General features: G+C 46.6%; 1 protein-coding gene across 5 annotated transcripts in view; it reads right to left on the bottom strand.

Annotated features, from left to right (window-relative positions):
* GLI2 (GLI family zinc finger 2) overlaps nucleotides 1–24,372 on the bottom strand; it is a 178,006-nt gene that overhangs the window by 14,162 nt on the left and 139,472 nt on the right. For 4 of the 5 annotated variants that reach the window (XM_085227967.1, XM_085227966.1, XM_085227968.1 and 1 more), the window contains 7 exons: nucleotides 24,140–24,342; nucleotides 22,318–22,509; nucleotides 13,232–13,433; nucleotides 10,901–11,114; nucleotides 9,303–9,416; nucleotides 5,863–5,994; nucleotides 2,329–2,478 (listed from right to left, as the gene is read on the bottom strand). In XM_085227967.1, the coding sequence (XP_085084093.1) occupies nucleotides 2,329–2,478; nucleotides 5,863–5,994; nucleotides 9,303–9,416; nucleotides 10,901–11,114; nucleotides 13,232–13,433; nucleotides 22,318–22,509; nucleotides 24,140–24,342 (1,207 nt within the window). The remainder of the gene's footprint in view (nucleotides 1–2,328; nucleotides 2,479–5,862; nucleotides 5,995–9,302; nucleotides 9,417–10,900; nucleotides 11,115–13,231; nucleotides 13,434–22,317; nucleotides 22,510–24,139; nucleotides 24,343–24,372) is intronic. The other variant, XM_085227969.1, reaches the window with a different exon arrangement.

The raw sequence follows: 24,372 nt of genomic DNA, 5'->3' as shown, positions 1-24,372 counted from the left end.
ACCTAAGTAGTGCTGCTGTCCTGGCTCTGCCCAGATAAGGCTCCTCTAACTAGGTTCTCTCCTTATTATCTAGGATCCCAGCACATGGGCACAGGATGATCCCATACAGCTTCACTGTGCTGAAAAAGACACAGAGTTATTCGGGTATCCCTTTATGGTCTGGCATGGGGATGGTGGAAATAAGGGATCTGTGATCTTCTGATACCCAGATCTCCTCAAGGAACATCCTTCAAGAGATTATCCTTTCTGTAGGTATGTTTGGGTGGGATGAATCTGGTGCGCCTTCCTCAGACAACCTTCCTCAGCCCATTAGACCCATGGAACATGCTGTTACTATGAAGTAGCACAGTATAGCATTTCCTTCCCTCAGCATAGGCAGACAGTCCTTTACAACTGGAGTCATTTATGGTTACTGAAACACATCATTCCACTTGCTGAAAAACAAAAGGAACTCAGCATGAGTTCAACTCAAGCGTCCATTCTGGTTTTGCTGGATACTGACACAAAACATGCATTTAAAGAAGAAAAATTCTGAGGTCCCGTTTTCAAATAAGATTTTCTCAGCAAAGCATCCCATGTTCGTTCAAAGAGGTTGTTCCCACTCTCAGGCGTGGATTTGATTATGTCGGTGGGAGTTCTGGCTGTCATCTGTTGAAACAGTTCTTTACCGGATCCCAAGCTGCAATGGGGTTCATCTGTAGCTTTATGTACACCACAGACTTCTTGTCTGAAATGAATGGTACTTGGAAAAATCACTGCCAGACTTGGGCAAGAAATGCTGTGCCAAAGAAGGGCACTATCTGCAGAGCTTCCATGTATCGCAGGCAGTTGGAAATGGTCAGCACTCCTCTTCAGAGAAAGCTGCTCTGACACATCACACACAGAAAGACCAAAGTTCTCCTGCAGGCAGAGGATGGCTCAAGACTGCAAACTCCCACAGTCCTGTTATTGCTCCAGTGAGAGAAAATCAAGACTGGAGTGAGGTGGGATTGAGCAGCACAGGATTTTCCTGCTCCATCTCAGTACTGAAAAAGTCCCTGCTACTGTTCACCTTCTCAGTCCTTCCACCTGCGAGGGCAGGGCTAATCTTCCCTTCCTGCTTACTTTGCAGCACACCATGGATCAATACACCTTGATACTTTCGAACGTAAGATTGGTAAAGCACGAGAACTGAGCAAGGTGCTTTAGAAGATTAAAACAAAAGACAGGCCCCATGCCCTGGGGAGCTTAGGCTCTAAATTAAATGAACACAGAGCTGGAAGACTGATAAAAGAGCTGTGCAGCAAGCAAATAATACATATCCTAGTATTTGTAAGCAGGAGCTGGGACAGAGCTGGGGTGAGCAGGGCTGGAAGTGACTAATGCAGCAGAAAAGGAGGAAGATACTGGAGGAGGGCTCAGACATCTGCCAAGCAGAAAGAGAGGCTCATCCTGGAGACCCTGGGGAGAGGAACAGCACAATACTGGCAGTGGAAGAGATACAGGCAAGAGGAAAAGGGTGGGAGCAGAAGATAGCAAAAGATATTGCTGGACCCTAAGGCTGAAGTATACGTGGGAAGAGATGATGAGCTCCTCTCCTACCAGCTGGCCACAGCCACTGAACTCCGTGGCTCCCTTCTTTCCAGTGTTCCCTCTCATGCGTCCTTGGCTGCCCCACATCAGCCAGTGGCTTGAGGAGAGACTCCACACGGGATGGGAGACATGGGTTTCAATCCCTCAAGGCTGAGGAAGAGGTGAACCTCTACCCACAGGACTGAGATACAAAACGACACCCTACACTGCTCCTCAGTGAGTGATTAATGCTAGGTGCTATGCTGTATGCATGCAAAAGGTCTGGGAACAGAGCTCCTCCCAAGGTTTAAGCACCCCAGGGTTTACATCACCTCTGAATTAAGACAGGGGAGGCAGGAGGAGCTGGCATGTGTGCACGCCCGGGTACATGTGTGCAGGAAACTTGCAGCCCCCAGCAGTAGTGCTGGGCAATGCTGAATGTGACGCTGAATTACACACAACCAAGGCTGGCTGCTTCCCTATAGTGTGAGGTTCTTGAGTTTTCTTCTTGGACACAAGCACTAAGTTGCCTTTTTTGCACAGTAAGTGACCTGTCCAGAGTCACTCTGTATTTCAGTGGTAGAGCTGAACCCACTCTCTCTACAAAATACAGTTTTGCCCACCAACCTCTCAATTGCCCTCCTCCAGGTGCACCTGCACTGTCCCCAGGGCGCGACCTGCAAGCAGTGATGACCCTGCCTGCACAGGTTTGTGTGACCCAAAATTCAGTGTCCCACTTGACAAGCTGAAAAGTTCTGCACGCCCCCGGCAGCTCACCGTGCACTTGTGGGGCTTCTCTCCAGTGTGCCTTCGCATGTGCACCACCAGCATGTATTGAGCTTTGAAGGGCTTCTGCTCCCGCGTGCAGTCCTGCCAGCGGCAGACAAACTCCTTCTTCTCCCCATGGATATGATCATTGTTGATGTGCTAGTGGGAGAGAAGGGAGAAACAGGTCACTTCTGGAAGAGCTGATGCCAGCAAAGCACAGATGGTGTTCCCAAAACCAGCCGTGCCCTCCCCAGTGCTTGTCATTGGGCATTGCACCTGGGTGCCAGGTGCACAGATAACCCCAATAACCCCTCTGTCCACAGGGACAGAGGGATCAGTGCTGTGGTCTGGCATGTCCAGCTGGGTGCTGGGTCCAAAGCAGCTATAAATCAGAGGTTTGCCATAAGTGCTGCAAAAGCAATGGAGACATGCAGTGCCAGGGAGCAAGGAGCCCTCTTGGTGTCTCCTGGGGGTGCTCAGTGCTAATTGGTGAAGGGAGGATGATGCCAGTGGACCCTAGTTGACAGGAGTTGGACTCAATGATCCTTATGGGTCTCTCCCAACTCAGAATATTCTATGATTCATGACAGTGTCATTTCTGTGTGCTGAAACCTCCCACACCACACCACGCAGACAGGACCCCTTTTTGGAGAGATGCCAAAAGAGGGGGCAGAGGAGATGAGCCAGATGGTGCTGGCCCTGAAACCTCCACTTGCCTCAGAGTGGGGTAGGCAGGAAATGACAGCAGCTGAGAGCTATGTGCTACGTAGAGCTTGGTGGTCCCAGTGACTGCTGATTTCTTGGGTCACTAAAATCCCCCTTCTGGGTGCTGAAAAGTCAGCCCCAGAACAATGCCTTCATCTTCCCTGAGAGGAAGATGAGGGTTGCTTTTCACCATTCAGAGGCAGATGAAGCCCTGATGAAAATAAACAGTCGGAAACTGGCCCATTGGCAGCCTGGCTGCAGCAGCAGCCTTGTCTCTCTGAATGGGGTCTTGCTGCCAAAAATAATGCCTGTCCTTGCTCCCGTGTTTTCAGCAGACATTCACTGACAGGAAATCCTAAAATAAACCACTTTGGGTTTGGGTTTTGTTTTTTTGTGCTGAGATTTTTTTCCAGTCCACGTCTCCACCCCCTGGCCAAGGCCAGGCACACATGTTGTGGCTTGGGATTAGATTTGTTGGGGGTGGCAGGGCAGTGTGAGGACACAGAAACTCAGGAAAACAGAGCAGTGTGCCTTCATTGGCCCGGCTGACTCAAGCCTGGCATTCTGTATGCATGACCCAGGCCTGGGGACAAAGACCTGCCACATGCCTGGATGATGGAAGGAGGCTGTGGCAGACAGGTTTGGATTAGGTTTTGGGTGAGACTGGAGCACAGCTGCCTATGGTTCTGATTTTATAACACGTCACTGATGTGATATTTTGGCAGAGATCTGGTTAGCCCCCTGGGAAACCTATGGACACATTAAACCATATCCAAACCGGACTGCAAAGATGTCTCCTGGCTCTGTTTGCGTGGGAATCTGACTTGCAACCAAGACTATGCAAAGCAGTGCTAGCAGGAAGCGTGTGGGCTCTCCTGTTGGGTTCCCCTTGGGCCAGAGGAAGACACTTTTATTGGTGGAGGACTGCAGCCCCCCTTAAGGCTTATGAACTCACTGTCTGGGCAACATCTGCTTCCCATCACACCGTGCAGGAACAGTCACACGACTTACCACACTTAACTACACTGCGCTGCAGCCCCCACTAAACCCCTAACAAGCTTATGGCTTTCCTTGGGCTGCTCTGAGATGTGTGCAGTCTTCCAGGCTGGAAGCAGTAGCAGTGCTTGAAAAAATACACTCTCATTCCTGCTGCTCCTTTTTGACACGCACTGCTCCCACAAGCACATTGCCCACTGCGTGTGCAAAACAGGCCCTGCATGTTCAAGTACTTTGCTCTGCACACAAACAGCATTTTTTCCATGCATGGTGGGATGCCACCTTCTCAGAAGTTGGCTCATGACATCTGTATTTCATTTACACGTGTATTTTGGGCATCCCAAATCCACAACCTCACATTGCTAGTAATCATAGTACAGACATATCCGTTTTTATAACCATCCAAATTTAGGAAAATCTTGGACATTCTGTCAAATATTTTTCTTTGGCTTTTCTCTGGAAATAAATTGTGCTGAGCTGCCTGGATCTGCCCTGCACTGGGCAGAGTTAAAGGGTTTTTCTTACGTTTGAGAGGGAAGTGCACAAATACTGTTGGACAGAAGTGAGACCAGCCCATCCGACATGGCTGTTGTGGTTTAACTACAATAAGGCACCACCCTGAGATACAATGTGCAATCCATTAAACAGAAACGCATATTGCTCATTTGGTCCTTGAAAACAATTTCCAGATCTGTCTGTCCTCAAGGACTTGTTGTTCTGAATGGGTGACATCTGGTTGGTTGGGCAGGTGTTTAGCCTTAGGTTGAAGAAGAGTAAATGCCCCAAATGATCATTTGGAGCACAGTCTCTCTGAGCTAAGGTTACATTTGTGTGTAGAACTTGAGGGGTAGAGACTAATGCTTACTTGCTGGCATCTAAACATGACTACAGTAAAATGAAGACCTACAGCAAAGGGTTGCAGCATGGTTGCTGAGGCTGATGAATTCCCAGCAGGCCCAGGCTGGTGTCCAACAAGCAGGACTCACACCACAGGCCCAAATGAGGACTGGGAGGTTGCTGGGCTGGGGGCAGGATGGGCTCAGACAGATTTCTCAGGGACTTGCTTGGAGTTTGAGGGATTTGTCAACCCCAGAAGCCAAAGAAAAACCAAACAGTGGATTCCACAAAGCAAAGCACATAAAAGGTTCTTGGAATTAATTTGAACTGAAAATTTGGTTCAAATGACTTGGTTTGGAGATCCTTCAGAGAGCAGCTTTGACATTAGTTTGGGGACATCACTGTGATTATTGAAGCTTTATTTCCCAATTTTTAAAAAATCAGCCCACTTCCTTTATTTCAGACCCTGAGGGAGACACTGTAGCATGTTTCCACACTCTGGAAGTGCTCTATTTCTGCTTATGGGCAGGGAGGTGAGAGGAATGAGCTGGGCATGTCAACAGCCCCTAAGTGACACAGCCCCACAGCTTGTGCCACTGGCCAAGATCTGTGAATAGTATAGATCATCCTGGCACACTAGTGTAGCTGTATGAGGAGGCTCAATGAATACAGCCTGAGAGAAGGACTCAGTTCTTCTCCCCATTTTCTGATCAGGTCCTATGCATGGGTCTTCTTTTACTAGATTGTGCATGAGGGAGACCAAAACTGCAGCCTCAGCAGCTGGGGAGAGAGCAACATCAAATAATCTATGAGACGCTTCTTGCAGCTAAACTCCTCAGGGAGCAGCAACCTGCTTTGGCAGTGTTTACACATCGTATCTCTGATTTGCACCTTTAGTAGCTCCCAGAGTGAGCTCTGGCTGTACAGCAGCTAGTGATAAAAAATGAGGACAAGTGCACAGAAACCCAAATTTATCACTGGAGTTTCCTCCCAGTCATTACTCACATGGACGAGCTGCTCTTGAGTGTCATATTCCTTTGTGCACCCTTCCCAGTGACAGTTCGTCTCATAAATAACCTCAGGCTCCTGTTTACATTCATCCTTATCTAGATCTTCTTTCAGGTCTGTCAGATGCTCCTGCAAGACACAACAGTGCATTGTATAAGGTGAACTTCTTTCATCTGAATTCCTCTGTCACTCATAGATTACAGGGCAGGTACCAACTGATCACTAAGGTGAGCTCATTGTAGCAACACAGCATCCTTGATTACAGAGAAATAATGAGTTAGGAGTTTTGGCAGAAATGGATCAGAGTTAATGACAATTCACGAAACACCCCAAAGCCATGGTTGCAGTGGTGCTGGCTCCAGTCAGGTCAGGAGCAGCTGCAGGAAAGGCTGGAGAAAGGAAAAAGCTTTTGATGTTTGTTTTTGTCCTTTGCTGGAGCAACACTTATGATCTGTGGAGGTGAGGGAAATACGAGCATGAAGAAAGCAGCCAAAGTTTATAGTTATCAGTCTCACCTGATATGGGCTGCAGAGAGGCATATATTTTATCTTTCAGTAGATCAGAAAATGATGCTTAACTGTTACCCAAAAATTTATGGCAGCGGGACACTCCACATGGAAAAAGTGTTGAGCCTTCAGAACTTTCTGGGACTGGCAAATGTAAGAATCTTAAGCAAGACTCCATGATGAGTGGATTGCAGAGCAGAGATCCAGGGGCTCTGGCTCCAGTATGGAGTCTTCATAAATGAGTTAATCTAATGCTAGGCACACTGTGAGCTCTCCCCTGAACTTCTCTGTCTACCAAACTCCTCAGAGCTAAATGAATCACAGAAGATATTTTATATGGCTGCTGCAAGGATTAAAACATTGACACCTACATAACAGTGTAACAGAACATGAATGCAAATTACTACAAGTCAGAGGGACAACGGTCACAGTGTGAGCCACAGCTACTTGCACTACAGACAAGGCAGCCAGCAGCCAGTGCTGACTCTGGAATTTAGCAATGCAAAACAAACCCTGTTGGTTTTGACCCACTTCATTCCCTTTCCTCCCAATTACTACCTCTGCCCAGCACAGATCATCCCACCTCTAGGGCACAGGAGCACCTGGGTGACTGACTCCATCAGACATTTTTGTTGTGATCTGATGCTCCGCTTGGCCCCATAAGTATTTGGCCACAGCTAGATTCATCTCAAACTGTCTCTGACCTGCCCAGATGGACTTATTTGGCCGCCATCTCCATCCCCATCATCATCTTTGCAATGCCTACCGAGAGGCTGCAATGATTAATGACTTAACGGCATTCTATGGCTTGGAAAGTACGATCTGCTGTATGAGAGTTCAACAATTTTCATTAACTAGCTCATGACATACATGCCAGCTGTGACTTTTCAGTTCAATGGTTTAGATATGGAAAGGAAGAGATTTGTTTTAATTAGCTCTTTGTCTAAATACATATATATATACATATACATACATACATACATATATATATATATATATGTATTGCAAGGTGGCTCCTGGAAAAGGAAACTGTAGAAATTCACAGAAAGATTTCTGGAGATTTAAAGTATATCTGAACAATTGCCTCAGAAAGTTCAAACAGCACTTTCTTTTTCCAGCAGCTCTATTTGATTGAGCTGTGAACAATACTTCTATTGAGATGTTTATTTCCATCTCTGGAAAAGTGAAATTTTCTCCTAAAAATATCATTTTGCCAAAATGTTTCTACTTTCTGCTGAAAAAACTGAACAGAAACCTTTTTAATTTGTTGAAGAGGATTGACACATTTCATTTCTGGCCAATTCAACATTAATCTGAGCCTGCATTGGAGCTACTGTGGTAGCATAAGAGCGCAGTAACTCAGGTCTGTCTTGCCTGATGCTTCACTTGGATCCATGGATCTTGTTTAGATCACATTTTTTAAAGTACACAACAGCATGGGAGATACCGTCTGGACAAGGATTTTAGACACCCAAACCACAACTCACATGAGGTTTTTCTAATGCAGCATTTCCAAAACAAAACACACATATGGATGCTTTTTTTGGGATGGCTGTTCCTCAGTAATCAGGTTTTCAGCAGAGTCTCCTGCAGAATGGAAATCCCCACATTTCAAAAGCTGGTTGTTGCTTAGACCAGCTTAAAAGGAGACACCCGTGACATTCAATCTTCTAACTTGCTCTCCCTGCCTGGAATGGACTGTCTTTCACAAGGCACTTTCCAATAATCTCTCAGTCAATACTGAAATGCTGCAAGATGTGAAACCTACACTTCCATTGGGGTATTACTCCACACATTTCCTCATTAGGAACCATTAGATAACCAGAACACATTTTCTTTCTCTTAATTTCATCTTGTTCTTCTAATCAAGCCTCTATGCACCACTTTAAACAATTCCCTCCCTTCTTGCAGTGCTTATTTCATGTGGGACTCAATGGATGAAGCACTGGGGCAGAGCTGCAAGGAGAGCAGGCTGGTGCTTTACAGGCACTCTTTGCTGTCAACGACAGCCATCAAGGAAGTAGCTGTCTGTCCCACAGCTCCTCTGCTACAGATGCTTTAGAAAGCTGGTGATGGCTTTCAAATCTTTTTTCATTTGCTGCAGGAAATAAACATGTTGTCTATTAGCCTAGGTGTTGGCCAGATTGGTTTTTTGGGGCATGTGCTTTTCCAGCAGTGTGTGGATGCGCTCCTAAACTCAAAGCTCCAGAGAGATGCCTCTTTGCCCTAATCGTGCTGACTACAGCATGTTTATCTTTCCCTGATATGCTATCTTCATCAATTTTACCAGCCCCCTGATGACTGCACACATTGCTGTCCCCATGCATCATGCTGAGACCTGCTCCTGAACCAGGGCAGGAGGAGAAATTTGTCATCAACTCTTCCATTCGCTTGACAATAACATGGCCTAATATTTCATGAAAATGAAGTGCCCAGAGCACTCCTGATAGTTTACAGTTGTGATAAAGGATGGTCAGATGGATACTGTCAGCCATTAAACAGTTTGCAATCACAGAGCTCTGGGAAGAAAGCAAGTGGCTTTGGACCCTTCTTGGTGTCAAATGTGACACTGGTGTAAAGGATGTTGCTAGGAGCAATTCCTTGTTGAATCAAGGAGTCCTTTTTTTCGCAAACTTTCTACCTACATGCAAGAATCCCCTGTAATCTATGTTTGCTCTGAAACACCAATATTGCTTGCTTTGCAGCACAGAAAACTCCAATGCCATTTTTTAAAGTTATCACGCTTCAAATATTCCCTCCCTCCTCTGTCTGTATCCAACCACAGCAGCTGCATGCCGAGTCCTAAGCACCCTCTGAATGCTTCCCTCAGTCACTGCATCAAAACATGCCAAGAGCATCGTTCCCAGAGGCAAGAAGACCCAGCAGCTTTGCTGCCTCGGGCCCCAACACGTCTCGCACCAAGGAGGTTACCTGCGTGGTTGGGGATACTGGGGGCAAGCCCTCGACTTCGGTCTTGACTTTGGTGCGCTTGTTAATTACAGGATTGACGGTGCTGCTCACGGCTGACTCGCTGCTCTGCTTGCTCTAGGAAGGAAAACCAGGCAAGATGTGGTACAGGGTTTGGGATGAGAGACTCAATGCAGCCCACAGCGTTGTTCAAAGTTAACTAAATAATCAGTCAAAGTTGAACGTCAAGAGTGGATGGCGATAATGGCATACTGGCCTGCTGCCATGGGCTCCATGTGAAAACTAGCCTCTGTGGGTTTGTGCAAGGCAGAAAGAGGGGAAAATAAAGGGCACCATCAGCTTCTGCAAGTTCATCAGCAAGCCTGGCTCTTTCAGAATGATGCAGTCCCTGTCAGATCCATGAAAATGTTATGTAAGACCCACCCAAGCCACGATTTTATTTCTCAATGTGATGAAATGACTTGTTGAGAAAATGAATTCCCAAGAAGAGTGGGGGCCTCTGTTACATGTGAGGGCTCCTTCATGCTGGGTGCATGAAAGGCAGTGTGTATATTTTGCTAAGCTCTTAAGAAATGAAAACAACTTCATGAGAAAAAAAATCCCATTGTATGCTCATAAAATTGGAACATTAACATTTTAAATACACTACTCTTGCTAATTGCTCAAGATTGGTCATGCAAGTTATTAAACAGAGGCATAACTCCTACCAGCCACATTATTTTGGTAGCCAGTTTGTGAGAAGAAAACAAAACCAATCAATCAAATAACCTTCAATAACAAACAGAGTTTGCAGTTCAGCAGCCATGAGAAATCCTAAAACAATAAACCAGTCTAAAAAGTTCAGTATAGTGCAACTAAAACAACAATTTGAAACGGGTGTGAAATGAGGTGAAGTAAGTCTCTGGGGAGAAAAGCAATTGCAATTTAAACTTCAAAGGAATGAAAAGGAGAAGGAAAAATGATTAAAAATGTGCTACACATATTCACTGCATATGTGTGTAGGGAGTGTATGTGCACACAGAGGTGTGTGTGTGAGTGCACAGGTATCGGAATGGACCAGGTGAGGTGTATGACTTCATATACATTGCAGCATTCCTAATACTCAAAATGTGGCCTTTGATTCTGTAAAACTTAAAATCAACAGCAGAGACATGAGAGAGAAAGTGACAACTGAAAAAAGGGAACAATATCTAAAATGGTGAGAGGTCCTACACAGGATGCACTTACCTGCTTGTGAGGGAAGGAGCCACATGCTTTAAAACTATCTGCATGATCCACATCAGTAGGAAAAAGGGACAGGTGAAAGACCAACAAAGCTTGATTCACAGCATTCATGTGCTTATGTGGCAAAACACTTCAGCATGTGCCAAATCCCAGTGACTTCAGCAGCATGTGACAGGTGCTCAAGGAGATTTGCTGCCTGAGATGGCCCTGTGTGTCATGTTCAGTGCTTTGCTGGATCAAGGCCAATGGCTCCTGCATTGGAATGTGAGTGTGTGGGTGTTCAAGGAGGGAAGTGGGTGCAGAATCTGACTGTGACAAGTCCCGAAATGCTTTGTCAGGAGGAATAAAGAGTGCTGTAAGGTGAGAGCCACCCCTACCTGACTGGAGTCGGAGATGCAGTTGCTGTTGCTGCTGATCTGTGCCGGAGGTGGGTTGACGGAGATGACGGCCATGTGCTGCCGAGGGGGAAAGGTGGGAGACGGCTGGATGAGGGGAGGAGTATGCCCGAAAGCAGAGCTCAGACCTCGCTGCTGGGTCAGGATCTGCTGGTACGTCACGGGGTTGATGGGGTGGGGAAAGCTGAATGCAGGGCTGCAGTGGTGGGAGGAGAAGAAACGATGAGGGATTATTTCAAACAGCATGTAGCACTTTGGCTAGTGACTGACTGAGTTTGGCCAGGACTTCTTAGAGGATGCAGTGTCACAGGTAGGTGCTTCAGTGCAACAATAAGCTTGCTATTGTGCTTTGTTGCAAAAACAAGCTTTGTCTCGTGTGAACCTCAGCAAACTTTCTGACCCATGCATCAGACTGACCGTAATTCCTTTGCTTCTTATGTTTAAAAACAGCCAAAGCCTTTGGCAGGAAGCTCAGAACACATCTGGCTTCACAGCCCCACATCCCCCAGCTTTTCCCAACTCTATTCTGCAGGCTTGCAAGCTCAGGGTTAAGCTGCCTGGGCTGTGAAACCCCAGCATCACCTGGTTCACCTGGCAGAGATCACAGCCAGGGTGAATCGCAAGCCATTTAGCATAGTCCAAAACATGTAGTTTACTTTGCACTCAGGTGAGGGACATGCTGGCTCAGGGGATTGCTGAAGTATGTCACCCTTCATATGTAGGTCACTGGTTCAGTCCCAATCTAGGTCAGCAGTGATCAGAAACCCCACCAACTCCCTGGGGCTAGCTGAAGGCAACAGGCTGGAGCCAAGGTGCAGCAGGCAGAGGCATTAAAAATGAAGCTCTGCTTCTGGAAACAAGGGTTTCATACCCCAGGGATGCATCTGCGGTGGATGCCCTGTCCTTGGAGACATTCCCTGATTGAACTGTAGGTGTTCTTGTTCATTGCAGGGAGTTGGATCAGATGACCTTTAAAGGTCCCTCCAACTCAAACAGTTCTATGATTCTACGATTCTGTTGATAGAGATGGAGGAACACAGGAGGTGCAGTGAGTATCCTCTGCTCCTTTTACTCCAGGTGAGGGATGCACAAACCGTAGACTCTCAGCCCCAAATCAATTATTTGGCACCTTTAAAACATAGCTGCCCTGAGTCCTTACCCCTCATGGTACTTTTTCTCATGTTACTAAAACTGTCCATGGTGCAAGTCCTCAGGGAATAGAGTCATAATTAGCAACAGACTTAGCAACAGACTTCATTTCCAGTTTTGTTTTTAGAGAAAATATGCATTGCTGGTGATCACATAATTAGTATTTCTCTTCCAAACTAGTTAATGACAACTTGACCAGAAGAATAATGGGTAAAAATCACTGCAGTGTTATAGAGCTCTAGGAGTCAAAAGCGTGCTGCAGTAAATGAGGTGTGATGGCAGGTTGCTGCACAGCACTGTTGTGTTATAGCAAAGTCCAAAAATGACTACCACTGTTTTTTTAAGCTAGCAGTATGTTACATTCTACAATTTCTAACTGATAGTCAGATAAAGTAACTGATAAAATTAATGTAACAGTTACTAATGGCAGTGTTCCCCTACAAGTTTAAAAGCACAGGATCTTTATAAAACCTTGCTTTGCAACAACAATGTTAATTAGAACTAACATATTTAACAGTTAAGTAATAAAAAGAATAACAACATTGTGAAACTTGGGTTAAGCAATCACAGCAGGAATTGACAACGGTAAGCTGCCTAGCGTAAGTGCTTTTTAATTAAGATTTGAGCAAAACTTTACTCAAGGGCTTAGATTTTTTTTCAGATATGTTTTGGAATCAGGCTCTTAAATCCACCCAGACAATATTTGTTTAACAATGTGGGCCAATAATTTCAAGAATACTTTGGGGGCAGTTTCTTCAAACGGAGGATTTCGCAGAATCATGGAATGGTTTGGGTTGGAAGGGATCTTAACATCTGCCCAGTGCCAACCCCCTGCTGTGGGCTGGTTGCCCCACACCAGCTCAGGCTGCCCAGGGCCCATCCCATCTGGTCTTGAGCACCTCCAGAGATGGGGCAGACTCCTCCAGTACCTCAATGCCTTCTGAGCAAAGAATTTCTTCCTGACATCTAACCTAAATCTCCCCTCTAGTTTAAAGCCATTCCTTCCACTCTATCACTTTTACACTGTGAAAAAGTCAGTCCCCCTCCTGTTTATAAGCTCTCTTCAAGTACTGGAAGGGCACAATGAATCTCCCTTGTTAGAGGACACCCCTCGTTCTTTTAGGGTGGTTACACAGTTAGACAGCTCTGCCCCCAAAGCATTACCTTATTGTCCCGGCAGATAAATGGCCGTAGGAGCCACTTGCCGCTGAGCTGCTTCTGGAGTTGTTAATATATGCCACAAGAGAGTTTGGGGAGGTCCTGATCATCGTCTGCAGATCAATGCTGGCATCAGACAGTGGGGAAATAGACAGGGCTCGTTTTCGGCTTAATCTCGGAGTCACCCGTGGGCTTGAAAACCGGGACACTGCAGGAAAGAGAGAGGAGGGGCGAATGAAGCATAGACTTTGTCAGCCAAAACCAGAAGGCTGCTCCTTCCTGCGGCCAGGTGAGGGGAAGGTGCCTGGTGGCTGAGGATGGGCTTCAGGAGGTGTGGGGGGACCTCCCAGTGCACTCTCACCATCACTTGGAGATGCAAATGGCCAGCTCAGCCAGGTGGTGTGGTCATCAGTGTGCTGGGGACGGAGGGGTGCTTAGGAAGGGCAACGAGCAGGAGCTGAGACCTGCTGGCTTGGGACTGCTGTGGGATGTATAAGAAGCAGAGCAGGCAGCAGCTGAAGCTTCCCCTCTGCTCAGTGATGAGTGACCCAGGGCAGGCAGCACGGTATGCTGTGCCCTCCTCAGAGGGTAAACAGAAGCCTGTCAGTCATCGTTTTTCACTGGCACTAAATTAACTTGAAATTAAAAGGGAAAAGGCCCCGTAGGATTTCTATGAGCACAGCCACCCCACTGACTCAGTGAAGAGTAGAGGCCAGCAGAACCACATCAGAACCAAGGCAGCCCTTGGACATGGTGCGTGCAACGGTGCGCAGAGGGAGCAGGAATGAAAGTGAGCACAATGCTGACCAACCAATTAAAGCAGGGTGAGAGACTCTGGGAGCCTGAAAAGTAAATTAGGAGTTTTAAGAAAACCAATTTGGCAGCTCAGGCACAAAAGTTCAAGCTCTCCTCTTCCAAGGGGATCTGCCAGGGCCTGGACCCTATTAGCAATTGTCAATCATTCAGGCATGAAGTCACTTCCAACCCTGCCAGTCCTGTTTGTGGATCTGCAACACACAGTGAGTTACTACTGTATTAATTTGGCCTCCCCCAACGTTTCGGTATTGCTAACTGGAACAATTGACTTTATTCTGAGGAAGCTCTGCCCAAGACTAAACGACCTGCAAGTCACAGGGTGGTGTAGATATGAGCCGGGGCTGGGCAACATCACAGCAGATCCTGATAACTAGGTATGGGTTTCAATGCCTGGCCAAGCCTCAGCCCTGCCTGGATGGGCTTGTCCCTCCAAAGCAAGGAGAGCAGCTTCCAAGAGTTGCTATTATTTAAAAATGATTTTTAAGGGTGAAATACGCTACAGGGTCCAGTGGTAATCCCCATCATCCACCCAAGTGAGCACAGTGCTGTATTACTACCTGTTTTTTCCAGCAGTAGTCTCCTGGGAAGCTGCCATTCAGGCTTGCTGTGGCTACATCCTATAAAAGGCTGTGAAGGAAGCAGTAACTTGCCCAGACAGGCAATGCAAGCTATCTTTCTTTAGACAGTTGGAGGGATAGATTTCAGTTGCATCTCACCAAATACAAAGCTGGCACTTTGCAGGAGCACAAATTTTCTGCCTTGCAGACAAGTGCTGGTATGAGAGGGATGAATGGGACGTACAAGGTGGTAAAATACAACCTGGCAGTAAGAACAAGGTGTTCCTTGATTTGTATTGGCTTCAAAAGTTTTTGTCAACATTTTCCTGAGACCAGTGGATGGGCTTCAATCTCCTGGAACCTGGAATGAGTGTGTCACTCATTTACCCAAGTGGCTCCATCCTTGCTGTGCCCAGATACTTTGATGTTCATAGGGTTTAGTGCCACTACTCCCCTGCTACTCATAATGTCCCTCTCTGCACACAGTAAGTGATTTGCATGAGGTTACTCTGGAAATATAAGGTTAAGCTGAACCAAGTACTCTTGTGACTTCTGTCCTACACCTGGGAAGCTTCAAGAGTTGCCGGCTGCGATTTCTTCACTGCAGCTTTGCAGCCCCATGGGGTGGGGAAGAAGCTTGGAAACTCAATTCAAGGACCAGGTAGCAAACACAAAGAGCACACGGTAATCTATAACATCACCTCCTGACTGTTAAGGCTGTCCCACGATCTGGTGGGAACAGACTCAAACTTTCTGAATGCTTGTGGCCAGCCCTGTCGTGCCCCATTCTTACACAGTAAGTGGTGCTTCCCTCAGGAGCTGGAAAAGCAGACGCCGCTGTGCCAAGGTGCTATGGAAGCAAGACCAAAGTGAGTAAACAAAGTTCCTTTGTAAAGACTTTGGAATTGGGATTGGAAAATACCCAAATTTCACACTTAGTTCATGAAATGTGGGCTCTGGCAGGGACCCAGAACAACAACCACAAGGGTCCAAGTTGTAAAGGTGAAAACAGTATTCTGTCCACAACATAATAATGCATTTACTATCACTGATGATAACTCATTAATTTATTTTCCTGGCAATAAGGCATCCTCATTCATTACATACCCTGGACGACCTGCGTGCTGTTCCCAGCCCTTCCCAACTACATCGCCTTAAGCAAGTTGCTTCTTCTTTCTGCATCCCTATTTCCCAATGCCATACATTCAGATGAACTCCTTTAGATAGGGTTTGTGTTTTATTTCCTATGTGTTGCATCTACCAAATACAATGGGGCTCCATCTTGGCTGAGTTGTCAATGTTTCTGTCCTACAAATAATATGCATCTTTCCAGATATAGTTATTGCTTTCTGCATTTGCATTCCCACAGTCTTCTCCTTCTCTAACAGAAGGAAGCAGGCCAGATTTGACAGTCATATTTATCTCTGTTACTCCCACACCTCAAGGGAGATCTGTTTATTAATGTGCCACTTCCCTTGATAAATTACTAAATAGAAAGAAAAGCCTTGTACTCATTTCTCGCTGCTCTTTCCAATGATTTATGTCCACAGTGCCGGTTCAGCCATTGGTCACCATTAATTTGCAGAGGGAAGAAGTCCTGACATCCAACAGAAGCCCTGCTTTCACTGGTGCAACCAGCTTGGGCACCCTCCTGGCTGCGCACAGGCAAGTCCTTCTTTCCCTGTGTAAAGCTCTGCTGAAAGCTGTCAGATTGGCAAGCTGGCCTGGGACTTCTCCTGCCCCAAACCAGTAATATCCACTGCATTAGTGTCTGCTCTCATTTAGCTCCTGCAAGTACTGTTGGGCTATACAGAATGTTTGACAGTAGATCCAGTAGGTTGGGTTCATGCTTTACACAAAAACCTCTGAGATCTTGCAAGTTTTCAGAGAAAGCTGTGACCTAAAATTGTGCTACAGATGAACAATCGTCTCCTCTCAATAGCAGCACTCAAGAAGGGAAGCATCTTGAAATGTAAAAGGAACTGAACCACACAAGGAAGCACTCATGACCGTGTTAAGAAGGGGGAATCTTTCCACAATTATTACTCAAAAGCAGATTAACAGCACTAAGATCATTCTTAATAAAAGTGGCCTAATCCCCTGATCTGAGGACATGAAACATGAACATCAAGTGGAAACAGGCAGCAGCAAAGACAAACATTAGGGGAGCTGCAACATAGACAAGGTGCTCAAAGCGAGCTGACTGACAGTCATTTGAATACATGAGCAAAATCCTATATTGCCTGAGATCCAGTGATGTTTCAAAGGAAAAACTGCACAAAACTTTTCCAGCAGTGAATGCCCTGAGAAGGAGATGAAGAGGGATCCATTTTTCAGAGAGATGGAGACAGAGTGCCTCAGAGTATTCAGCACCAGGGTGGTCAGAGCACCCCTTCACCACTCTTGAAGCAAACAAACAAAAATGTGAATTTGGCTGCTGCTGTTCTGAAAGAAGGTTTGTTCAGAAGCTTTGTTTCAGAAGTTGAAACAAAAATAAGGAATGATTTAAAAGTTCATTAATCTGCCTGAATTTCCACTTTTAAAACAAACTTCTCCGTGCCTCTCTATCTCAGAGACCTTTTAACCTTCAGTCGCTTTCCCCTGAATGCCAATTTTCTTCACCAAGGCTCAGAAAGAAGTTATGGGCCACAGCCCATACTTGGTACTGGGTCTGTGAATTATCACATCCACAAATTAGTCAGAAACTGATTTTCTTCCCAAATTTTGATTTACCCACAGGGGGCCAGTGACATAGGGCACACCTCACATTTTCACGAGGGGCAGCCTGTGGTGGGAACATTCATCATGGCTGTGGGCCATCCAAAGGACACTACAGCAGCACGTGGTCTTGATCAGAGAAGGACACTGGGGAAACTTCCTTCCAAGAAGCTGAGCCCACAAAGCACATGGGCTGCAAATGTTCACCAATTCCTTGCTAAAACACAATCATGGCCACCGCTTCCCTGCACCAAGCCCAAAGAATTCAGGAATACCCCCTCCTCCCATAATGAGAGTAAATCCACGGACGGTCCTTTCATCAACAGGTAACAGCAAGAAGAGACTAATGCTCGGTGCACAGCCAGTTCCTTATTCCCCTCTCCCCTTGGGCAGCAGCAGCACACGTCTCACTCAGACTGCAGCAGATGCTGGACATTTGTTCTGGCACCAGATGCTGTCCTGGGACCCTCCTTTCTGCCCTCCCCAGGGCCTGATCAGCTTCACAGTTCAAGGAATACTAATGCTTCCCTCAAATCCTCGCTGAAAGACAAGGCTGCATTCTTCTACTCCCAATCCACAAGGTAACTGTTTAGATGACCCAACTTGCATATGTAAATTGAATTCTTTAGAAACCAGAGCGCAGCAGAACTCCAGACAGACTGCTTATGGGATGCTCTGGGACTTTTTCTCTCTTCTGCACATATTTTTCTAGGGAGGAAAACAGGATTGCTGGCTAGAACTGGGTGGGAAATCGTTTCACATTCTCTGAACCTTTTCTGAGACTTCAGCAAGTTTCCATTCTGTGCTGGGACAAAGAAAACAACAAAAAAAAGATCTCTCAGAGTGGTTAAGGAAGCAACCGCAGGGCGGGCCGTCTGCCCGAGTAGCTGGCAGCTGGCTGGGTTGGGATGGCATCTGTGATGCAGAAGGCTCAGCCTGCACATCCCGTGTGCTGGGCCCCTGGCCCACACAAGGCACTTTTCCCAGGTCACTGTGAGGCTCCAAACCTCCGAATGGAGCAGTCACATTGTGTGAATCTGTTGGAGGGGAGTCCTAAACCCACCTCTCACACTGCTAACTGCAGTGACGGCCTGGCTGTACTGCCAGCCCAGCTCCTTACCCTGATGACTATTAAATCATTTGCTTGTAGTAGAAAGGTTCCAACAACAGTGACTGACGGAAGACAGTGTAGGCTGAATCACTGTTTGACTTGGGGGAATGAAGTCCTGCTTGAATGTCTGCCCATATCCCAGGTGATGACTGTTCCAGCTGCCGGCCCATTGGCTGTCCTGTGCTCAACAAAGCCTTTTCCCAATTAAACCGATTTTATCAAGTCAAAACATTTGTGACTGCCATGCCACCTGGACATAAGGTGGATTCAGGACACTTTTTTACCATTCCTATAATCAGTAAGGACAACCCAAACACGCTTCCAACACTGTGGCTAACAGAAGTGATGGCTTTAAAGATAAACTCTTCTTTCCTCTCTGGCCATGAGAATCCTTATTCCAAAGACCTAGATCTTGCTCCTGGAGTAGCTAATGCAATAAGCAATGATCATATTGTCTCCTTTCTCTGCGGGGTCTCCAATGGTGAAACAGCTTTGCTTTGTACAATATTCACAGATCTTCTGATGTACAGAGCTATATGAGTACAAGCATCAAGTCAGGTTAGAGGAAATGGCATTTCCTGAAGGTTTGCAGGTAACAATGAGAGCTCTTCATTCAGACTTTCTTGCCCCATGGGTGCCTTCCCCATCCCATTACATGGAATAATCCACCGCATGGCACCCATGTCTAGAAAAGAGATCTGCTCTGGTGAGCAGATACTGCCAGTTAGTTTCAAAAGTGTTCCACCAGGAATGCTGTGACACTGGAGAGGAGTTAACATTTGATTTGAAAATGCAGGCTTTCTGACAACTAGATTTAAGACTGGATTCAAGTTCTGTTCTTGGATTTAGAGTCCCTGCTTGGATGGACAGAATGCAACAGGACAGCTAACTGGAGGGTTATTAATTTTCACTGGCACTGGCCTGCAGACTGAAGCAGTCTGGTGCATAGCGCTTAGATTTGGTTTACTTTAGTGGTTTAACTACTGATGCAGTGGCACAGTAAAGACCTGCTAAGAGATGCAACTCTGGGGTATCCTCGCTCAGTCACCACATAAACAATCAACAGACAGTTGGTCAGTTGCAACAGGCTGCAACTGACACTGATGCCCAATTACTTTTCTGATCTTTTTACACACCTAATGCAGTGAAAACAGGTGTGAGAAGAGAGATTTTCCAAGAAGTGTGATATGAGTAATATGAAGGGCTCAGGTCTATGGAAGGATCATGCTCACTATCGTGGACTTCCACAGGTGATGTGACAATGAACAGGCCTTTTCTTTTAATTATTATTCTAATACACTTATCTGCTCTTTTGCTGCTGCAGGTGCCAGATTTGTCACAGATGTGCTGCATGTGGTCTAACAGGAACCACCTGCATTTCAGCAACTAGTAAAATAATTTTTGTGAAGTTCTTACATTCTAGGACTCTGGGAAGAAAACAGCTCTCTCAGTGAAAGATGCTGCAAGACAGTGACTCACTGGGGTTTTATGCTTGCTACCCGTATTCTCATCTCAGAAAAACACCATAAGAGGATGCCTTATTAAATTATCTGTTCAACTATCTTTTTAGTCCCTACTGATTTGAATTTTTGAAATAGCTTTCTAAACAAAGAGGGATATTCCAGCTCTTCGGACAGAACTTCATAGTAATTCATTTAACTCTCTTAGTAATGCACGATTCTCTCTTCATGCTGGCACTGAGCCTCCATAATCAGACAGAACAGTTCACTGGGGATAACACATTAAGCCCACCAACAAAATGCCAACCTATGTAAGGCACCTCGATGTCTCAGGATGCAGATTTGATGATAAGAAATGCTAAAATGGAAAACAGAATATTTAAGTTGTGGTACTTAGGGACGTGGTTTAGTGGTGGTAGATGAATAGTTGGACTAGATGATCTTAGAGGTCTTTCCCAACCTTAATGATTTTATGATTTTAAGTTCCTCTGACTTCCAACATGCTTTTATATGCCTCAATGGGCCACAGGTGATTCCAGTACCTGCAACAGCACCACGTGTAGGGACAGTGAAGGAGGATAAACCAAAGCAGTAGCCTCTCTGGGCTGATGGGTGAAGCTGAATGTATAGAATGTGACGTTGGGCTGCTGCTCCTACTCACATTCTTAAAAAGTAGCCTTCCCATATCTCATGTTGCATCCTTATGATGTATGAAAGATTTCATCTCGTTCAGAGCACATGAAGGTCCAGAAAAACCTTACCAGTTACTGATTAACAAAGCTTTACTGAGAGATCAAAATAATGTCTGGCAAGCTCTGGCTTTCTTAAGAGTCATGGTTATTAGCATGGCTGCATGAAATCAAGACCTCTGTTATGTGATTTACTCTAGAGCCATTTTCAGAAGCCAGGAAGGAAGAGAGTCTTCTGCTCAGGGGAGCAGCTCAGATGACTTTGGATAAAGATGGATTTTCAGCAAACTCAGAGGATGGGCATTTTGATGTACTGAGCCTGCGCTAGCATGAAAACAATTGTGTTTGCTTCTCTTACTGGCTGTTTATCTGGCATTTCAGCAAGGCACTGCTGGTCAGAGATGGACTAATAAGGAGGCAAGGAGGAAGGAGTCTTGTTCAAGGGCCCAAAGAGAACTTGGCAGAGCCGATTTGCACCCATCTGCTATAACCACAGAGATTAACCCCTCAGATGGAAGACAGCGAGCAGCTTTACCGACAAGCTGCTTCATGGAAGAGAAACTCTGAACATATTTTGGGTGTTAGAAGCAGGATGGCATCAAGGAACACATGTTCTCCCATTCGACCCAGGACACAATTTCCCAATCAGTCTAGGAACAGAAAAGGACTATTCAGGTAAAACTTTGGCAGCAGCTGTGACGAGAACTAGATTTTTTTAGTTAGAAATATCCATAAAGTCACTATCACTGAACAGCCAAGAGCAGCTTTTATCATTCTAAACCAGTCACTTTAGGAAGCAGCAAGACCACAGTCTTTCATCTTAAAAGCTCAACAACAGAAACTTTGAAGCGGTAATGAAATGATGCAGAACTCCACTCCAAAAATTATAATGGTCCACAACGCAAATCCAGCAGACAGAAGCTGGGAGCTGAAAGCTGAGCCTTCTCTTTCCTGCAGCAGAAGTAATCCCCAATCTCCATATCTGTGCAACCCCAGTTCTTACAAGACACAGCATAAAGGGAAAGAAATTTCTAGCAGCTCTAAAAATCTCAGATGAAAAAAGCCTTCAGACAGTCTTTCACATAAACATTACCCATCATGTCAGGGCAGTGGCCAGGCTGGGGGTGACTCAGCATGCCGTCCCTAACATCATTTTACTTCTTCATTTAGCAGAGCCAGAACTTTCTGGGTTTCTAATGACTTATAGTAGTATAAATACAGCATTCCAGCAGTTTTTTTCTCCCACGAAATACGAACACAATCCTCCCCACCATGGCTCCCTGTTAACATACTTTTCCTCCTTGGGGGGTTTGTTTTACAGCCACCCCGACAGGCCTCAAACTCAGAGGAGGTTGGTGAACATGGCAATAAGGGGACATCACCAGCCCATAGCCCAGACACTGGCCAGACCAAACGGTGGGATAGGAAGTGGGAGCTGGAGCACAGCCTGGGGCACACAGTGGTTGCCCATGGCCAAGGCAGGGGACGGCAACGTTGCCCTTCTGCTGGATCAGCTACCTCCTGCCTGTGCAGCAGCCCTTCCAAAAGCACTGCAGCGTATCTGTTTTAAATTAGGTATATTTTATATATAGATGTATGGAAAAAGATAATGTTTCAAGCCAACAATCAGTGTAACGCCTATGGGTTTCAGCAGGGTAGGGTAACCTCATTCAGCAACCTCCACCTGGAGGACAGTCCCACCTGAATGCCCCAGATTCTGGTGGCGTGGTTTGCTACTCACCATCAACAGGGCTGAGGTACTCGTGGAGGTGGGCCGTGCTGGCTGCTCCACCGCTCTGCATCAGGATGTCCCCGTAGGGGTTGGGGTGGCCGGCCATCAGCGTCATTTGGTGGTAGTAGTCGGTTGGGTTGGCTCCTGGTGGCGGTGGGGGCAGCCCGAAGAGGCCTCGCTCCTTCAGATGCTCATGAGCCACTGCCGAAGCCGAGAGTGAAGAGGAGAACATGGAGAGAAGGTTCCCAGAGGATGTTAGACCTCGGCACCGAGGTGGGCGGCCGCCTTCCCCCCGCACCCTCACCAGCCCTCTCTGCACAGCCCCACTCAGCGTGGTTGTGACGTGTGCTTGGGCGTGTTTTTTGTGGACAAAAGAAACTAAGCTGGGGCCTCTGCATTCCTCTATTTCCGCAAATTTATAAACAATCTCTCGTTCCCTCTTTTAATAATCCTCCCGTTCGGACGCAGCCGTCGCCCTGGGAAGGGGGGAGAGGGCCTGGCCGTCGGCAGCAGTAACCCTGTCAGCATCCACATCCCTGCTTATTAGGGAGGAAAGACAAATGCAACCCAGTTCCCGATAGCGGTGTGAGGAAATTAAAGCCAAGGTCTAATGCATAGAGCTAGGTTTAGTGTTTGGCAGCATAAAACCATTTTGGCTGCCAAAGCCAATTACGCTCTCTTTCTTCCAGCTGTAATTTTTCAAACCTGCCTTCCCACCCGCTTGCCCCATTAACTTATTTACAGCAGCCTTAAAAAAAAAAAATGGAAAAGAAAAGAAACCCAAAACACAATGCCTCTTTTTCATAGCAAATAACAAAACCAGCTTTGATGGGGGAGGATGGTGCAGAGCACACGCACTCACAGCTCAGTGCAGCAAGGAACTCAGGTACTCATCATGGTGAGGCCATGGAGAGGAAGCACCCTACATCATGACCTCATTTTAGGAGAGGGAGGGAGGCTTCTCATCTATCTCCCCATTACTGTAGCAATGTTTTTTACCCACAGAAAATGGCTTACTAGTTTCAGACAGTAAAGCAGGGCCTTGCTGCACTCCGGTGTGCCTTGTTTGTCCCCGTGGTGGCTCAGGAGCTGATGGATGCTAGGATTTGAAGACCTATCTCAGTCCTTAAAAAACAAACCTCTTAAAAGGGGTCCTGGAACTCTCCCAGAAAAGCTTTGTGTTTTCCCCTTTCCCTGCTCGGCCGTTCTTGTCCCCTGGCCCCAGACACAGGGAACCTGGTATCCACACTGACCATGGTGTGGTCTGTCCAGAGTGGGTGGGTACCACTACCTCCACACACCCTCGCCTTTTCCTGAGAGCTTCAGCAAAGCAGCTCAGGAGTGTGGAAAAAAGCATAGCCCTCTCCTCTGCCCTGGAGCTCTGCACATCCCAGGAGATGAAACCAAGGGAAGATATCCCAGGCAGCACCTAGGCAATCGTGACCCTGTTGGAGAGGAGCAAGGTTCCTGGTAGAGACATCAGAGTGAGGCAGCTCATAAGAGAGCAGAGAGCTCTGCAGAAAGGAACATACTTTAAGCAAAATATTTATAATACGATCCAGTGGTAATAGCTATTCTCACGCTCTGCTTTCTCAGTGCAATGATACAAAACAAATGTGTAGTTAAAGGAGAGGAAGAGAAGAAAAAAAATGCAGAAGAAAAGGAGACAGCTTTCCCACTTCAGAGAGCAGCTGTGGAGCCTTCACAGCTGTAAATCTCTGAGCTGCACATCAGTGCTGGTGACCTACAAAATTGCTGCAGTATGAACAGCATGATGTGTGCATCCCAGTCATGGTGAGATGGGCAGGATGTGGTGGGGCAGGTCTCTTACCATCAGCGGGGCTGAGCCCTCTGGCAGCAGAGATGACGGAGAGCGTTGGGCTGCCATGTACAGAGCGGAGGTAGTGCTCCATGTGGGGCGTCACGTAGGGGTGCGGTGGGCTGAAGGGCGATTCGCCAGGCCCAGCAGGGTGAGGAGACAGACGGATGAGGGAGATGTCGGAGATGACGGGGCTGCCGCTCAGGGGAGGAGGCCTGGAGAGGAAACAAAGAAATACAATCACC

This window comes from Meleagris gallopavo, chromosome 7, assembly GCF_905368555.1.
Source record: "Meleagris gallopavo chromosome 7, MGAL_WU_HG_1.1, whole genome shotgun sequence".
NCBI lineage: Eukaryota > Metazoa > Chordata > Aves > Galliformes > Phasianidae > Meleagris > Meleagris gallopavo.
The sequence above is the reverse complement of the archived record's forward strand: the minus strand, read 5'-3'. Positions and strand labels throughout refer to the sequence as shown.